Source organism: Phodopus roborovskii, unplaced genomic scaffold (assembly GCF_943737965.1).
Source record: "Phodopus roborovskii unplaced genomic scaffold, PHOROB, whole genome shotgun sequence".
NCBI lineage: Eukaryota > Metazoa > Chordata > Mammalia > Rodentia > Cricetidae > Phodopus > Phodopus roborovskii.
The window spans coordinates 6,764,048-6,781,303 of NW_026126469.1; the positions used below are offsets into that span (position 1 = coordinate 6,764,048).

General features: G+C 49.8%; 1 protein-coding gene across 2 annotated transcripts; it reads left to right on the forward strand.

Annotated features, from left to right (window-relative positions):
* The first annotated feature begins 358 nt into the window (after window positions 1-358).
* On the forward strand, window positions 359-16,451 carry Dvl3 (dishevelled segment polarity protein 3). Of its 2 annotated transcripts, none has more exons than XM_051191146.1 (15): window positions 359-705; window positions 5,688-5,757; window positions 6,163-6,284; window positions 6,405-6,514; window positions 6,674-6,809; window positions 7,000-7,093; window positions 7,238-7,307; window positions 8,087-8,226; window positions 8,354-8,430; window positions 8,537-8,604; window positions 8,714-8,863; window positions 9,393-9,524; window positions 9,635-9,802; window positions 13,348-13,563; window positions 13,650-16,451. In XM_051191146.1, exons 1-15 carry the CDS (start codon window positions 545-547, stop codon window positions 14,084-14,086), a joined length of 2,151 nt encoding a protein of 716 aa, XP_051047103.1. In that variant the 5' UTR covers window positions 359-544; the 3' UTR covers window positions 14,087-16,451. The 2 variants fall into 2 exon arrangements, with proteins under 2 accessions (XP_051047103.1, XP_051047104.1); XM_051191147.1 differs by having other exon boundaries at window positions 6,677-6,809.
* The last annotated feature ends 805 nt before the right edge of the window (window positions 16,452-17,256 follow it).

Consider the following 17,256-nt stretch of genomic DNA (forward strand, 5'->3'; position numbering starts at 1 on the left):
AGCAACTGTTTTGTCAGCAGAACCCTAAGACCCACGCGGAAGTCATCCTCCTCCGGGGATCCAGTTAGGTCTTCAAATCCATCCTCTTCCGCAGACGGTGGTGTTCCATCTCTCCACGATTGCACAGGAGCCAGCAAACTGTTCCGTAGTGCCCACCGGGTCGAGACTTCTGCAGCGGCCTGAACCCGGAGCACCAAGAACCGAGCGCCGCCCGGCGGGTGGGCGGGTAGTCCGCAGAGAGCAGCCAGCGCGGCTAGGCGGTGGAGCGGGGCGGGGCAGGGCGGGGCCGCGCTGGGCTCAGCCCAGAGCCGGGAGGGCCTAGGCCACCGGAAGAGTCCCGGTCGCCAGCGGAGCGCCGAGAGTGGGGAGCGGAAGCGGTGGCGGGCGGCGCTGGGACCCGGGAGCGGCCGGAGAACAAGGGAGCTGGCGCCCCGGTCGGCGGCTGAGCGGGGCTGAGGAGCGGGCCGCGCCGAGCGCCGCCGCAGAGAGAGCCCCGGCCCCGCTGCCCGAGCAGGCCGCGCGCCGCGGGGCCGAGGCCGGAGCCATGGGCGAGACCAAGATCATCTACCACCTGGACGGTCAGGAGACGCCGTACCTGGTGAAGCTGCCCCTGCCCGCCGAGCGCGTCACCTTGGCGGACTTTAAGGGCGTTCTGCAGCGGCCCAGCTATAAGTTCTTCTTCAAGTCTATGGACGACGATTTTGGGTGAGGATAGCCCCCGCCCCGCCTCCAGGGAGCCCCTGCTAGGGGCCAACGCGGCCAGTTCGGACTTCCCTCGCTGCACTGGTTTCTAGCCCCGCTTGCAGCAAGGGAGCGACTTGGTCACTTGGGACCCAATAGACTTTGAGAGGGACTCCCGATCACCTCTTGGAGGCCTTGCCTCCAGAGGGACCCTAAAAAAATCGGTTCTTACCATTGAAGCCCCCCTCACTCTCCACGGATCAGCGACCCCCATAGACTATCTCCTTTCCACTCCAAAGTGGAAAGCCCTCTTCCCAGGTGTCACTTTTTAGGCATAGAGTTGGGGTGTATTGACACCCAGCCTGCCTTCCCCCATCCTCTGAACTCTGCAAGTCAGAGCCTTATTTGGAGTGTGCTGTATCTAAGGCCGAAGCTGGTGGGACTTTGAACTGGAGAAGGAGTTGGGGGTTGGGGGGATATTCTACCAGGATGCATGCTGGACCTGATGTCTGTTGAGCTGTCTTCCCTCTCCCCTGGGCCTACGGGGTGTTGCCTGACCCACAGGAGGAGTCCTCACTAACCAGGTGCTGGGGCCTTTTCTTGCCAGATGGTGATCCTAGAGGAGATGTTGCACAGGGCTTCAGAGCTTGGATGGGAAGGCCAGGAAGGGCCTATTTGTGTTCTCTTGTCTTCCCCTCCCTGCCCAGCTGCAGTTTGGAAACAAGGACTGCCCCTTTAAGGGAGGTTGGAATGTTGGAGCCTGAGGGTTCTGTAGCAGCTGGCCTGAGAGGGGACACACACACACACACACACACACACACACACACACACACACACACACACACACCCTCTCCCAGGGGCTGCACTGGACAGTGGGTCTAGAGGCCATGGAGAACACACACACACACACACACACACACACACACACACACACACACACTCACTCCTAGGCTCTCCAGGTTTGAAGGTCCCTCTGATGCATTTGCCTTAGGCTTTCACTGTGCTTGCAGCCGAGGCCCCAGAGCTGGGTGAGGGGAAACATTCTTTTCCCCAGTGTTCATTTAGTCTGGGTTCTCTCCCAAGGCCCACCCTCCAAGTCCCAGGAAGCAAGCACCTTCTGTCTCCTGCCTGGCTTATTTGTCATCTTCTGTCCTGGAACTCAGCATTTAATGGGCTCTTGAAACACTGTGTGTGGCAGTGTTTTGTACAGTGGAGAATAGATCTGACTGTTCCTGATCCCGTTCTTCTTGCCCCGGGATGAGGACTCCAGTGTGGTAGTGATTATCTGTCTTTAGAGCAGGCATCCCTGGTTGAAAGATCTTTTGGGATCTGATTGAAGAGTTGGGGATAGGGGGTGGATGTCTCAACCTGGCTTGAGTGAAATATTGAGGGCCTGAAGGAACTGAGCTAATATTTCAGGGTATGCTGGGCCAGATGCCTTGAGAGATTAGAATAGTCCTGTATCTCCACCCCCACTTGCCTCTGCCTCCCAAGCAGACAGACCACTGTGGGCTGCTTCCTGCCTTCCCAAGGTTGTTGTGCCAGCAGGCCTAACTACAATTATAAAAGGCTCCATTGCATCTGTTCACTGTTCCCAGAATATTTTTCTTTAACTCAACTGTCTACTCTTTTTTTCTTAGCTGACTAAACTAATAATGTGATATCAACTACAGGCTTGATTATCTGTTTCTATATATTTCTGAACCATGTTACAAATAAATATTAAACTATTGAACTAAGCAACGTTTATCATGTGCCGCCTGAAGCCATCTTGTATCCATCCATATTCTTTTGCTAAATAACAGTTGGCTGTTCTAGCAGGGTTGAGAACAATGCTAAGAATGAAGTGGATGTGATTAATTGGTTGGTTCCTCTTCCCCCCCAACACACACACCTCGAAGATAAATGAGCAAAAGACCCAGTGGGGCTCTCCTATTACAGAGGACTAGTAGCGAGGATCCTGTTCACAGTTTATTTCATTTTTTTTTTTTTACTTTACAAGCTCATCATCTAGTACTTACAGTCCACCTGACAGTGATGCCATTCTTTGTGCATTTCATCTCTGAATCCTCATACCAGCCTGTGAAATAGGCACTAATACCCCCACTTTGCAAATGAGGAAGCAAGAATGAAGAAAGCCTAAATAGCTGGCTATATGTCACATGGCTAGTAAATGACAGAGATTGGTTGGTATGGGGGGAATCTCACTCTAAAACCTAAAGTCTTGATCACACCACTGTGATCACACCACTGTGGGGGCATATGTCTGTGTGTCAAAGAGAGACAGAAACAGACAGAGACCAGGGAGACATAATAGTGAGGAATACTATGTAAATGACCATTTTGTAGCTTCAGAATGGTAATAAGCATTGGCACACTGGGAAAGTAACAGGGTGCCTCAGCTAGCCTAGACCAGTGACCCCGTGTCAGGGGAGGACACCTACTACATCTCAGCCTCAGAGGTTCAGAACGTGAGGCCTTAGAAATACCCACTCCCATCTGATCTTCAAAATATTTGTCAAGCTCAGGGTAGACTTAACTCTCTTAAATTACTTGGGAAGAGCCAGTAAAGGCCTTGCCTTGGTGAAGCCTGATGATCTGGGCTCTAGCTCCAGGACACAGGGTGGAAGGAAAAATCCAGCTTCCACAAGTTGTCCTCTGACCTCCATACACCTGTATACACAAATACACACACTAAAAAGTAATAAAAATATTAAAGGGGGGCTTAAATTTAATGAAAGAGTGTGGACCTTACTAAAACTAGAGAGCACCAGTAACTAGTTTTTGTTATATTCTAAGGATCCAGGCCAAGGCTTGGATAAGTTAAAAGATATCTGTAAGCTGGGAGAACTACTAAGGTCAGAATGGGGTTTGAGCCCAGTTTGTTTATCTGACTCTAATCTGAGTAAAAAGGGAGAGAAACTGCTATGGAGCCATGACTACCCAGCTCTACCACAACGGTACAGCTAAGGGTCCCCCAAAGCTGCTGAAGTCCAGCTGATCATGTGAGTCAGCAGAGGCTTGTGGACCTGTAGGTGACCCCCAGAAAGAGAAGAAACATCTGGAGTGTAGAGTGGTGGGGAACTCAGTTGCACTTTCCCACCACAAGGACATAGAGTCTATGCTATGTGTCACGTGTACCCTCTTTTTTACAAGTTTGGGGAACCCAATGGCCAGGCTGCCTGGTATGTCTGGGCTGCTTTCCTAGGGTTGCCGTGGGATTAGCGATGGTAGGAGCTAGGTGGAAGGGAGGACAGTGGGCTTGGCTTGGGTGCTTTAGTGTAAGTTCAAGAATGTGAATATCACTAAGAAACTGCTGTAAGAGTGAGGGAGTCTAAGCATCACAGCCCCTCCCTTTCTGTATTCCCAGAACTAAGCATGTGTCCTCCTCTAACCTATGGTCACATTTATCTAGCTCTGTACTCCTGGGATGAGTGATAGTGTGATGGTCCACAACAGTTTCCATTCCTATCTCTGGCTCCAAACCATAACTGGTATTCAACTCCTGGCCCTGTCACATTCCCAAAGCCAGACTGCACTCTGTGACCACTTTCTGTGGTCCCTCATGCCCCACACTACTTTCCCCCATCCCTAATAGACCCCATTACCTGTCATCAAACGGAAAGAAATGTGACAAGAGAATTGAAGTCAGAGATAGCCCAGGGTTCAATTCCAGCTAACCATTAGTTATCATCAGTTTCTTAATTCATGAAATGAGAATTATATCATCTACCTAATTATATATTTTTACATATACATGTCTTTTTGAGTCAGGGTCTCTCTGTGTATCCCTTGATGTCCTGGAACTCTCTCTCTGTTATAGACCAGACTGGCCTTGAAGTCAGAAATCTGCCTGCTCTGCCTCCCAAGTGCTACAACCATCCAGCCCTCCTCCTTTTTTTTTTTTTTTTCTTTCTTTTTTGACAAAATTATTTGTTCTAACTATAGTAAAAGACGATATAATAGATAAAAATACAGAGTCACACAGACTAGGATTCAAACACCAGCTTTTTACTTAGTGGTATGTTTAGGTAGACTGTTGAACCTAGGCTGTTTCCCATTCTCCTTTCCTTATAGCATCATTGTGAGTGAGAATGATACCATACTACAAGTGCTTAGCATAATGCCAGGCCCATAATGCATGCTCAGTAACTAAAACCAATTGTCATTGATAATTTTCTTCCTTTTGGGTGGTGGTGGTGGTGAGCGTCCTCATGTGTCCCAAGCTGGACTCAAACTCATTCTGCAGCTAAGGATGACCTTAAACTGATCCTCCTGCCTCCAGCACACTAGTTCTGGGTTACAGGCATATAGACTTGCCCAGTCAAAGGGCCTTGTGAATGCTGGGCAAGCATTCTGCCCTCTGAGCTACATCTTCAGCCTCCTTTCTTCCTTATTGTTTGTCTGTGACAGAGTCTCATTATATTGCTCAGGCTCATCTCATAATCTGCCTGCCTCAGCCTTCCCAGTTGTTGACTGGGATTACAAATACCTACCACATGGATGCTTATGAATGCCTTCTCTATACTCTTTCCTACTTCCTTCAACTCCTTGCCCACAGATGACAGAACAAAGTCAGGATTCCAAGTTGAGAAGTGAAGAACGTTAAGAATTGTGGTACCTTTTCCCAATTGAAGGTCAGAAGGAAAAGGAAAGCTGTGCTGGCAACAGGTCAAGTGTTCTGGAGGTTCTGATGTGTGGCTTGGGGCCATTGTAGTTTCCAGTCACCTGATGACTGAGTTGATGCTCTAGCAAGGCAATTGGTCCAGATATGGCCCTGCCAGAGGGGTGGCCCAGAGCACAGTGTGTGTTCCCCGACTTCTGACTCCTCCCTGAAGCTCCTTCTCTGCCCTACTTCTTGGAGGTGCTAAGAATATGTTGCTAGTCCCTCCTCACAGCTGAACAGTCTTGTGTTGATGGCTTGATCTCACACTTAGGACAACTCAGATTATGGGGACCCTGCATTCCTCCATCAGATACTCTCTGACATCCCCTTTTCCCTGCAGAGTGGTGAAGGAAGAGATCTCGGACGACAATGCCAAGCTGCCCTGCTTCAATGGCCGGGTGGTATCCTGGGTAAGGAGCCATCAGCCTCCAGCTGGATCCCTGTGCTGGCTAGAGGGAGGAAAGGTTTAGTTAAGGTTGCAGCTAGTGGTGTTATGCCTCCGTATCTGAATCTGCCTTTAGTTTTTCAATGATTTCTTAGAAAATAGTGGAAGGAGGAGAGGGGAGAAACAGGAACACATGATGGAGATTCAGAGGTCTACTATGTCCATCCAGACACCTGCTGCCTGTGGGCATCTTGTCATTTGTGCTGTGCCCAGACTCTGCTGCCCACCAGTGCCAGCCCCTCTCCCTCATGCACCTGCCCTGGCATGGGCCTGTCTCCTTCTCCATCTCACTCTCCAGTCTTTCATGTCCTGATGGAAGCAACATCTTGCTTTTCCATGGCACCCCTATGACCACTCATTTTCTTGGCAGCTGGTATCTGCTGAGGGCTCACACCCAGAGCCAGCTCCATTCTGTGCTGACAACCCGTCAGAGCTGCCACCTTCAATGGAACGCACAGGAGGCATTGGGGACTCTCGACCCCCATCCTTTCAGTAAGTATGACTTAAAGGTGGGAATGGCCCATAGGGAAGGGGGACCTCAGCTCAACCCAGGGCTGGCGAAGGGAGCCCCCAGCCTGCTCACTTCTCCACCAAGTCCTCTCTACCCTTTAGCCCTCATGCTAGTGGAGGTAGCCAGGAAAACCTGGACAATGACACGGAGACCGACTCCTTGGTGTCTGCCCAACGAGAGCGGCCCCGACGGAGGGATGGCCCGGAGCATGGTATGTATATGCCACTTCCAGGCCCTCCTGCAGCTTGCAGCCAGTTCCCTGCCTCTTTACCCTATTTTCTGAGTTATGGGTGTGCCTGACTTCCGATCAGCCCCTGGCTTGCCCGCCTCATACCCCTTCTTCCCTACTTTGGGCCTACCTCCCTTGCAGCAGCCCGGCTCAATGGAACTGCGAAGGGGGAGCGGCGGCGGGAACCGGGTGGTTATGACAGTTCATCCACCCTTATGAGCAGTGAGCTAGAGACTACCAGCTTCTTCGACTCAGATGAGGACGACTCCACCAGCAGGTGGGGCTTGACTACCTTAGGTCCTGGGATGGGAGTGAGGGGGACAAGTGACCCATGAGGAGGCCTGAATTCTGCTGATACTTCACCTCTGGGAGGGATGTGGGCATTATATTTGGGACCAGGGCTGCGCAGTGCCTCCCACGGGGCCAGGATGGGCCAGCCTGGTGGGGAACGACTCTGGGCCCCACAGGTTCAGCAGCTCCACGGAACAGAGCAGTGCCTCGCGCCTAATGAGGAGACACAAGCGGCGTCGGCGGAAGCAGAAGGTCTCTCGGATTGAGCGGGTGAGCAGGGCCAGAGCTCTTCTTCCGAGCCCTCTGTTTGGTGTGGTGTTTGGAATCTTAGTGGGTAAGGATGGGTGGTGGGCTGAGGAAGACCCAGGGGGCATGCCCACTCTGCCTGCTGCTCACAGCCACTGTCTCTTGCAGTCCTCGTCCTTCAGCAGTATCACAGACTCCACTATGTCTCTTAATATCATCACAGTCACTCTCAACATGGGTGAGTCTGCTCAACACGCTAAAGCGCCTCTGCTGGGAAGACAGAAGGGGTTTCTGGGAAGTACAACATACATTTTCTGGGGCTTGGGGTGGGATCTCAGTGGCAGAATACAAGGGCCTGGGTCCCGTATCCAATACAGGAAGAAAAATATGTGTTCCCTGTTCTCCTGTTGATTTTTTATAAATACTAACCGACATAATATAATCATTTCGGTATTTCATTGTCAGGGCTATAACAGAGAAGCAGAGAGCTGTGTGACCTGGGAGTTTTCCTGGGGGAGGTGACTTCTGAGTGCTCATCTTATTGTGTCTTTAACTCTGACTTCTGACCCTTTACAAGACAGCTGGTGCCTGGTGGCTTAGCAGGTGGTCCTGCCACTGAGTCTGATAACAGACCAGTCCTCAGAACCTACATGGTAGAAGGAGAAAACTGACTCCCACAAGTTGACCTTTGACCTGCACACACACAAACACAAAAGAGTGCCCTCCACAGAAAATTAAATAGATAAAAATGTTAAAGGCAGTTTTTTAAAAAAGGCTTAACAAGTCTGATTTTTAACTCCTGCCACTTACTGCTTAGGAAGGGCACTTAGTTCTTGCTGCCCCATAAGCAGTAGGAAGATGGAAAGCATGTTTAAGTGTATACTGTACAGTAATATTTACCCGGTTAGTATGTCAGTAAGGCCTCTTTCTGTGTCATGCTAATAAGGGGCTGGAAATCTGCCTTGAACTAATGGGTAGGGCCCTGCCCTTCTCAAGATGTTAAATTATTTCCTGCAGAAAAGTATAACTTCTTGGGCATCTCCATTGTGGGTCAAAGCAACGAGCGAGGTGATGGAGGCATCTACATTGGCTCCATCATGAAGGGTGGGGCTGTGGCGGCCGATGGACGCATTGAACCAGGAGATATGCTGTTACAGGTATGATTGCCTACCGTGGGTGGTAGGATAGTGAGAAGTCTCTGCTGTCTAGAAAAAGACCCTCAACCCAGCTCCCCTGTCCATCTCCTGAGCCCTCTGTTATCTCACCCCTCACCATCTTTCTCAGGTAAATGAGATCAACTTTGAGAACATGAGTAACGACGATGCCGTCCGAGTACTTCGGGAGATTGTACACAAACCAGGGTATGAGTGGAATGGGATTCTGGGGAAGTTGGGGAAGGTATTTCTGGAAGGAGGCTTGGTCTGGCCTTCATTCATCCTGCCTTTACTAGGACAACCTTGTTTTCAGGCCCATCACTCTGACTGTAGCCAAATGCTGGGACCCAAGTCCACGTGGCTGCTTCACATTACCCCGGAGTAAGTAGACAAGGGACTCAGCCCTATAGTTGGTGTTGATATAGGTCAACTCTGTTGAGCACCAAAGTGGGCAGGGCCGGCAGCCTGTGACTTCTCGTCCTCCTTGCAGGCGAGCCCATCCGGCCCATCGACCCTGCAGCCTGGGTCTCTCACACTGCAGCCATGACAGGCACCTTCCCTGCCTATGGCATGAGCCCCTCCCTGAGTACCATCACCTCCACCAGCTCCTCTATCACCAGCTCCATCCCAGACACAGAACGTGAGTATTCGAGCCTGTTCCTGGAGCCCAGCAGACAAGGCCAGGCAGGAGGACTGATGACCCACTTATGTACCACAGAGGGCCTCTGAGGGGCTCTACTCATTCAGATACCTCACACTGCAGCCCTTCTCCAATGGGCACTTAGAGCCACCCTGAACGTTATTTGCTTCCTCGAGTATGGTGAGTGCCCACAGAGCCTGAGTTTCCTCTCCTACAATGGGACTACCAGTATATACTTCACTGGGTCCTTGTGGAGTTTAATAAGAGGGTTTAAATAGAACGTTATTGCTATGTGGCATGAAGTAAGCACTCATTTTTATTGTCACAACATGTATATCTGTACTATGCTAAGTACCTTCATAAAATTATTGAATTATTCTTTTTAATGTGTAGACGTTAAAATAGTCACTTTTCCAGAAGGGGAAACTGTCTGAGAAGTCATTGTTGAGTGGCAGAGCTGGGACACCTCTCTTGTCTTCCTAACTCCACGGTCCTCTTTTTTGTCTCACTGTTCTTCCCCTCCCCCCAGGCCTAGATGACTTCCACCTCTCCATCCACAGTGACATGGCAGCCATTGTAAAAGCCATGGCCTCCCCTGAATCAGGGTTGGAGGTTCGAGACCGCATGTGGCTCAAGATTACCATTCCCAATGCTTTCATTGGTAAGAGAGCCTGGGTGGGGAGTCATGGAGCAGGGCAAGGGTGGGGGACCCAGCCTCCAAGCTTCTGTGAAGCCAGAGGAACCCAAATCAACTGGCAGCCTTATCCCCAGGCTCAGATGTGGTGGACTGGCTGTACCACAATGTGGAAGGATTCACGGACCGGCGGGAGGCCCGCAAGTACGCCAGCAACCTGCTGAAAGCCGGTTTCATCCGCCACACCGTCAACAAAATCACCTTCTCTGAACAATGCTACTACATCTTTGGTGACCTCTGTGGCAGTACGTGCCTCCCTACCACCTCTGGGGGTTTCCTTGCTATGTAGATTATATTGTCCTAATACCTGCTGTGTAGCCAGCTGGACTTTGAACTTGCAGAAGTCTTCCTGCCTCAGCCTCCTGAGTGTTGGATTATAAGTGCATGCTGTTACTGTACCCAGAATCCTCCACCTTCTTGTCTCCTGGATGGGAGTTAGGATGTGATATGTGATATGATAGTTGACCCCAGGAAACCTAGGTAGAATCAACAATGCTGGGGTCTGGTTCAAAGCTTGAAGGCCTTCTAATATAAGCAGCCCAGTCTAGCCTCTTCCTTGGTCTTCTACCTCTCTGTTGAGCCTATTTGGTGACTGAAAGGTGCCAGTGGTTTCTGAAGTGCCATCCTACTATCCCACTCAGTCTTCACCTCTAGGCAGAGTAGAGGATGGGTATTGTCCATGTTATCAAGTGAGGAAATAGATTTATTGATGTGAAATAGTCTACCCTAGCCAGGTGATGGTGACACACCTTTAATCCCAGCACTTGGGAAGCAGAGGCAGGTGGATCTTTGTGAGTTTGAGGCCAGCCTGGTCTGCAAAGCAAGTGGCCAGGACAGCCAGGGCTACACAGAGAAACCCTGTCTCAAAAAAAAGAGAGATTGACCCTGAGAGGGTCCTTGGAGCATAATTAAGCTGAACATCCTGGGGAGGCCCTCCTCTCAGGAGCCTCCAAATGTCCTCAGACAGGCATTGCTATTCACACCAGTCCCAGTGCTCACAGCCACCTCTGTCCAGAAGACCTTTCCCTCACACCTGTGCTGCTGGCTGGCATCCCCAACGACTAACTCAGAGTGCTTCTGGGACTAGAGTGACCGATATTCCACAACACTGTCCCTTCGTAGAGGGTGGGGTTCCTGGCCATCAGCAGCTCTTAGAGTCGTGATGGACTTTAAATTCTGGCTGTTCTGGTTCAAGTGTTAGCTCTACCCTTACTGTGCACATCAGTAGGTGCTTCACCTCCTACGTCAGAGGCAGAAGGAAGAGTAGAACCTATCATAGGGCTGTCTCCAGCATAACATAATGTATGCAAAACACTTAGAACAGTGTGTGCATCACAAGAAGTGCTCTGTAAAAGCTGCAGTGTGTGTGTGTCTTTTCTTTCTTTTTTTTCTTTTTTTTTTTTTTTTATTTTTCAAGACAGGGTTTCTCTGTAGCTTTGGAGGCTGTCCTATAACTCATTCTGTAGACCAGGCTGGAGTTAAACTCACAAAGATCCACCTGTCTCCCTTCAGAGTGCTGGGATTAAAGGCGTGCTGTTTATATATTTAATTGATTATAAGGAACACTTTTTTCACATTCAATTATCTGAAATTGGGTCTATCTTCCATCAATTGTTTAGTAGACTCAAAGAAACTGGTTATTATTGATATTGTTAGCAGACAGGGCCCCTTGGGAACTCTTGGGACATACAAAGCTTCCAAGACAGCTATGGCAGTTTTGCTCAAAAGATGCTTCCTAACTGGGTCCTTTACCAAGGCCACCCAAGGCTCAGCCCAGGATGTGCTGACAGAAAAGCCTTTTCCTTTGCAGAGCTGGGAATGTGTCAGGTTCAAAGGGGAACTGTGTGCTCACCTTGCCTGGAGTATACTGTTGGTCCCCAGGATAGCAACCTACAGGCTAAAGACATCAAGAGCTCTTTTCATTTGAGCCAGTACAGGTCACTGCTCTCTTTATGGCCTGCATGCTCCTATGGGCCTCTGAACAAGTTAGTGGCTTGGCTGTCAGGCTCCATAAGTGATTTCAGAGCCTGGCTTCTTCCTTCAGGGCTGGCTGGATCATCTTGGGCCTTAGAAGAAGACCTAATGGCCTCTACAGAGCAATTACAGCTTTCTTAGACTTCAGGTTCATGTGAGCAAAGGATGCCCTAGGCAGGTAATCTGCCCTAGTTGCCCTTTCTACTTCCTTCAAGGAAGTTCTAGTTCTTGTGAGCATAGATTTAGTAAACGCAAAATTTCAAGAATAGAAGAAAGTCAGGAAGTAGTGTTGATGGTCAACTGGTACCAGTCTGGCTACAAGCAGCATGGGGAGTTCTTTCTGGCCCCTCCTATGCCATCTCCACTCTCCACAACACACCAGGAAAATGCAATCAGAAGGCAAGAGCCTTTTACAAAAGCCCCTAAAAAACCATTGTGCTCATTTAGAATCCTGCCACTCCTCTTTCTCTTTTAATTTACCCCCTCTACCTGTTGCTGTGTATTGGTTTGGTTGACCTCTCAATCCTGCTGAAATGACATAGATGCACACTTCCAACCCAGCCCATTCGGGACTCCTCTTTTGAGACAGGGTCTTACTGGCTAGAAGGATAGCTCTGGCTGTCCTGGAGCTTACTATGTAGACCAAGCTAGTGTTGAAGTCTCAGAGATCTGCCTCCTGAGAGCTGGTATTAAAGGAGTGGGCTACCACACCCATTTCATTCTAAACTTTTATTTTTAAGGATTATTTTTATTTTTTGGTGTACATGTATGAGAGTCCTTTGCCTGCATGTGTGTCTGTGCACCATGTGCATGCATGCCCAGGAAGGCCAGAAGCTGCTGGATCCCTGGAACTGTAGTTACAGATGGTTGTGAGCCACCATGTGTGTGCTGGGAATCAAACCCAGATCTACCAGAGCAGCAAGTGCTTTTAACTGCTGAGCCATCTTTTATTAGTGGGGGGCATTAACCTCACTTTTCCCAACATCCCCCTCCTGACTGATCTGAGAAGGTGAGTGTACAAGCATTTTCTGCTTCTGTCTGCAGCTTAGGTTAACTCAGGCTGCTCATTTAACCTCTGGACTTTTGTTTCCTCACCTAGAGAAGTGATGATTACCCCTTTGTGATTTGCCATGTAGTATGCTTGGTTTGGTTAGGGTTTTTTGTTTTGTTTTGTTTGTTTGTTTTAATGTGCATTGGTGTTTTGTCTGCCTGAGGAACTGGAGTTACAGACAGCTGTGAGATGCCATTTGGGTGCTGGGATTTGAACCTGGGTCCTCTAGAAATGCAGCCAGGGCTCTGCTGAACCATCTCTCCAGTTTCATGGATAGTGTGCTTAATGAATCATAGTACAACACCTAGAGGCTTCTAATACTTCAGCCTTCCACATTCCCTGACTTTATTTCCCTCTCAATATAAGAGAAAATGGCTAACGAGGTGAGAGTGAGTGGTTGGGTGGGGTTGTTTTTGTTTGTTTTATTTTTGTTTCATTTTGGAGTTTTCATTTTTCAGGTTTTTAAAAACTATCTGATAATGGAACCTAGGCAGGCTTCAAACTTACCATTTAGCCCAGCTTGGGCTTGAACTCATATCAAGTCTCTTGCCTCAGCCTTCTTGGTACTTAGTGGAACCATGAAGGCATTGGGAATTAGATGTGGGGATGGCTGTAGAGCTTTTGGGAGTGGCCAAGTTGATCTTCAGGCCTCCCATTCTGGCGGTAAACTTAACACTGTTGCCAGCTGTTTATCTTTAGCTAGAGACCTCTGCTTGTGGGCAGGGGACACAAAATAGACTCATTTACCGAGTCCTCTTCCCACAGACATGGCCAACCTGTCACTTCACGACCATGATGGCTCCAGTGGCGCCTCTGACCAGGACACACTGGCTCCTTTGCCGCACCCAGGGGCTGCCCCTTGGCCTATGGCTTTCCCTTACCAGTACCCGCCACCTCCGCATCCCTACAATCCACACCCAGGCTTCCCAGAACTGGGCTACAGCTACGGCGGGGGCAGCGCCAGCAGTCAGCACAGTGAAGGTAAGTCGGAGAATCAGCCAGAAGGCATCTGCAGGGAACCCAGGTCACCTCTGTGCCTCCATCCTGGCCCTGTCTGTTCCCTATAGGCAGTCGAAGCAGTGGCTCCAACCGAAGTGGCAGTGACCGGCGCAAGGAGAAGGACCCAAAAGCTGGGGACTCCAAATCAGGTGGTAGTGGCAGCGAGTCAGACCACACTACACGTAGCAGTCTGCGGGGGCCACGGGAGCGGGCGCCAAGTGAGCGCTCAGGCCCAGCGGCCAGTGAACACAGTCACCGTAGCCACCATTCGCTGACCAGTAGCCTGCGCAGCCACCACACACACCCGAGCTATGGCCCGCCCGGAGTGCCCCCTCTGTATGGTCCCCCAATGCTTATGATGACCCCACCGCCTGCAGCCATGGGGCCCCCAGGAGCCCCTCCAGGCCGTGACCTGGCCTCGGTGCCCCCGGAACTGACAGCCAGCAGACAGTCCTTCCGCATGGCAATGGGAAACCCCAGTGAGTTCTTTGTGGATGTAATGTGATCAGGGCCCCTCTCCCGCTCCCACCCTCCTGAGCCGGCTGCCTCCCTTTCTCCATCAGTCAGTCTATTTTTACTTTGGTACCTAAAAGGGAAATAAATGGAACTAACTGCTACTGCTTGCTGGTAGCAGCAAGGATGAGGGGGTTTCTACTCATCCATGCTACAGCCCCCTAACCTGTCTCTGGCCCAGCTGGTGCCTCTGCCCACTAATCAACACCATTCCACCCCGTTCGGGCTTCCCAGGATTTTTCATATCCCTGGCTCTGCACTGCTGGTCTTACTTTCTGTTGCCCCACTCCCATGTTTAGGAACTGACCCCAGTGGTATCACGCCCTTATGCTCGCTCCTCCCCACCTCTCCCCCAACCCTTTTTCCTACCTCCTCAAGCATGTACGCAGAGATCTTGATTTTACCCCACCATAGACACCAAAACATGGCCTTTCCCTTCCTAACTGCCCTGCCCACGGCTTTAGGCCTTTACCTTACAACTGTAGCCACCTCTAGTAGGCATCCATGCTATCTGTCCATTCTTGGACCCAGTCCCAATCAGAAGCCCCGAGAGCCCTCCCCTCTGATGCCAGGGAATATCTGCTGGGCCTGGACCCCCATCCGTGCCTGTCCTGTGTGCTGGTTCCTGCAGATCTAACCCTACTAACCAACAGGCTCATCTAATTTCTGGGCCTGAAACATCTTTTCTTCTTTTTCTTCCTTCAAATTTCCCTGGGCCTGGAGCAGCCAAGAATTTCGGGCTCTTTGACTTTCTGTGAGTCCCCAGGAAAGGGAGGCCCAGCCTCCAAGGAGACCAGGAACTGCTTCAGCAGCCCCTCAGGGCTTCCCAAGGATGTCCAGCCCTCACACCCACACTGCAAGGTCACTAGGCTTCTTGGAAGGACCACAGCTTCATCCAAGCATAAGCATGGCAGACCACGTTCTTTCCAGAGAGAAGTAGAGAAGCTTTCTCCCCACCCCTGAGACAAACGCACACGCGTGTGCACACACACACAGACACAGACACACACACATACATCTATGCAAGTTTTCATGAGCCTCAGGGCTGGTCCCTGCCCAGAGGGCTGGACCCTTTCTCCAAGTCATCTCCTAGATAGTGGGGCTGGTCCCTGACTGCCCTCTCCCCTGCCTGCTTGCCCTCAAGTCTCCCACATGCGTTCTCAATACCTTGGTACTGGGATAAAGCCCTTAAAAGCTGGGCTCAGCAGAGGGTTCCCCAGGTAACTGACAGGTGGTTCTCTACTTCAGTGTTGCCCCACACATGTCCTTATCTGCTGCCCTGCCTGCCTTCACCAAGACACCTGAAAGCCAAGGCAGGCAATGCAGGTCAGCTGAAGTCATACAAGAGGACCACTGGGACTTCCAGACAGTTCCAGTTCTTCATTGTTTTCCTCCTTAAATCACAGTTTCTCTTTAAAACAACACTACAAACTCTATTGACTTAACCCAGACTCATATTTTCAGGGCAAGGGTGTCAGAGCTGGGGATTTAGCTCTGTAGTAGAGTGCTTGCCTCGTTCGCCCTGGGGTTCAGTCTCCAGAAAATGCCTCCCCCGTCAAGATGTCCTTAGCCCATGCTTGAGGGCAAGCTGAGGTGGGGATATTTTGACATTCGTTCATTTAACAAATATTTCCTAGGGTTTTAATGAACAAAGGGCTATGTTGGAAGCACGAGTCGCTTACGTGTCTTCAGTACCTCTGACTCTGCCGTGTCCTATTGGTGAGAACCCCCCACAGTGCTGTGCGTCGGATGCCAGTGTCCCCGTGATTCCATCTTTGATTCCTTTTTCTTTGCCAAAGTAGTGTCATCTATTCTCTTTTCAATTGGTATGCTGGCCATTTCTAAATATGAATTTCCAGCCCCGGCTTCCCCCACTCTTTAGATCTCTTTATTACCCACTGGGCCTCTCCATAGGCATGTCCACATGTCCCTAGCCCAGTATTATTCCTCTTGAATTCCTGTCCTAGTGACTTTCATCACAATCTACATAGGCCCACCAGCCAGGAACGCTCATGGGCTTAAATTCCTTCTTCCTATATGGTATTAGTCAGCATATCACACCCTTTCACTCTGACACTCTCTGAAGTTCAGCTGTTCCTCTCCCCCTCCTTAATTTACAGAGCACGGGATTTGGAGTCAGGTTGGTTTGGGTTTGAATTCCAGCTCTTCCATTTTTGGTTGTGTAATAGTTATTTAACCTCTCTGGAGCCTCAGTCCTGTATGTAAAATGATGATAATAATACCTACCTCACAGGGTTGTTGTGAGGATTTAAATTAGATATTGTACGAAAAGTGCCTAGCACAGTGCCTGGCACACAATAGAATAGGTGCTCAATAAATGGTAGCTATTATTATTACTATCATTACTAATTTATTCTAAACTGGCAAACATTTAGGGTATGTTAGGAAGGGAAAGCTTTTGCAAAGATAAGCATGAAACCAGTGGTTCAAGGGTTAGAAGTATCTGGTTTTGATCACTGAAGAATGTCCCAAAGTGATGGTCTTTTGAGAAATATCAGGTCTTCACCCTGCTATGACCTGGCTTCTGGGAATAGTAAGGTTAGTAACCAGATTTCCCCACCCCACCCCAACCCTCTTCCCTTTCCACCATAGCAGTCTTGGGCCTGCTCAGCAACAGGATGTCTCTGCCTACTGAGACAAGAACCAAATTTTCTTGATTTGGCAAGACCCAGGCAGGCTGTTTGTGTTCAGGGTTGGCTCCACCTTATTCTCTCAATTTGGATAGCATGAGGGATGGAATTTCATAATTCCATGCCCATCTGAATTGGGGTGGAGTCGAAATAGGGTCTCTTATGTATCCCTGGCTGTCCTAGAACTCCCAGTGTAGACTAGGCTGGCCTCGAATTCGCGGAGATGTTCCTGCCTCTGCCTCTCGAGCACTAGAATTAAAGGAGTGTACCACCAACACATAGTCACAGGTTTAGCTGAGAAAAGTGTTAACTATAGTTCTTCCAAGAATTCGTTTTGTCAAGATTTGCCCTCCCCACCCTTTCTCTTTGGATAATTATCCCTAGGAAAGGGCTCAGTCATGACTGCAATCCATGCATATACCTTGAAAGAATCAGTCCTGGTGTTAAAAAGCAGTGAATTGAGCACTAACGGGCTTATGCAAAGTTGTGTTTGTCAAGTGAAGATAGCCAA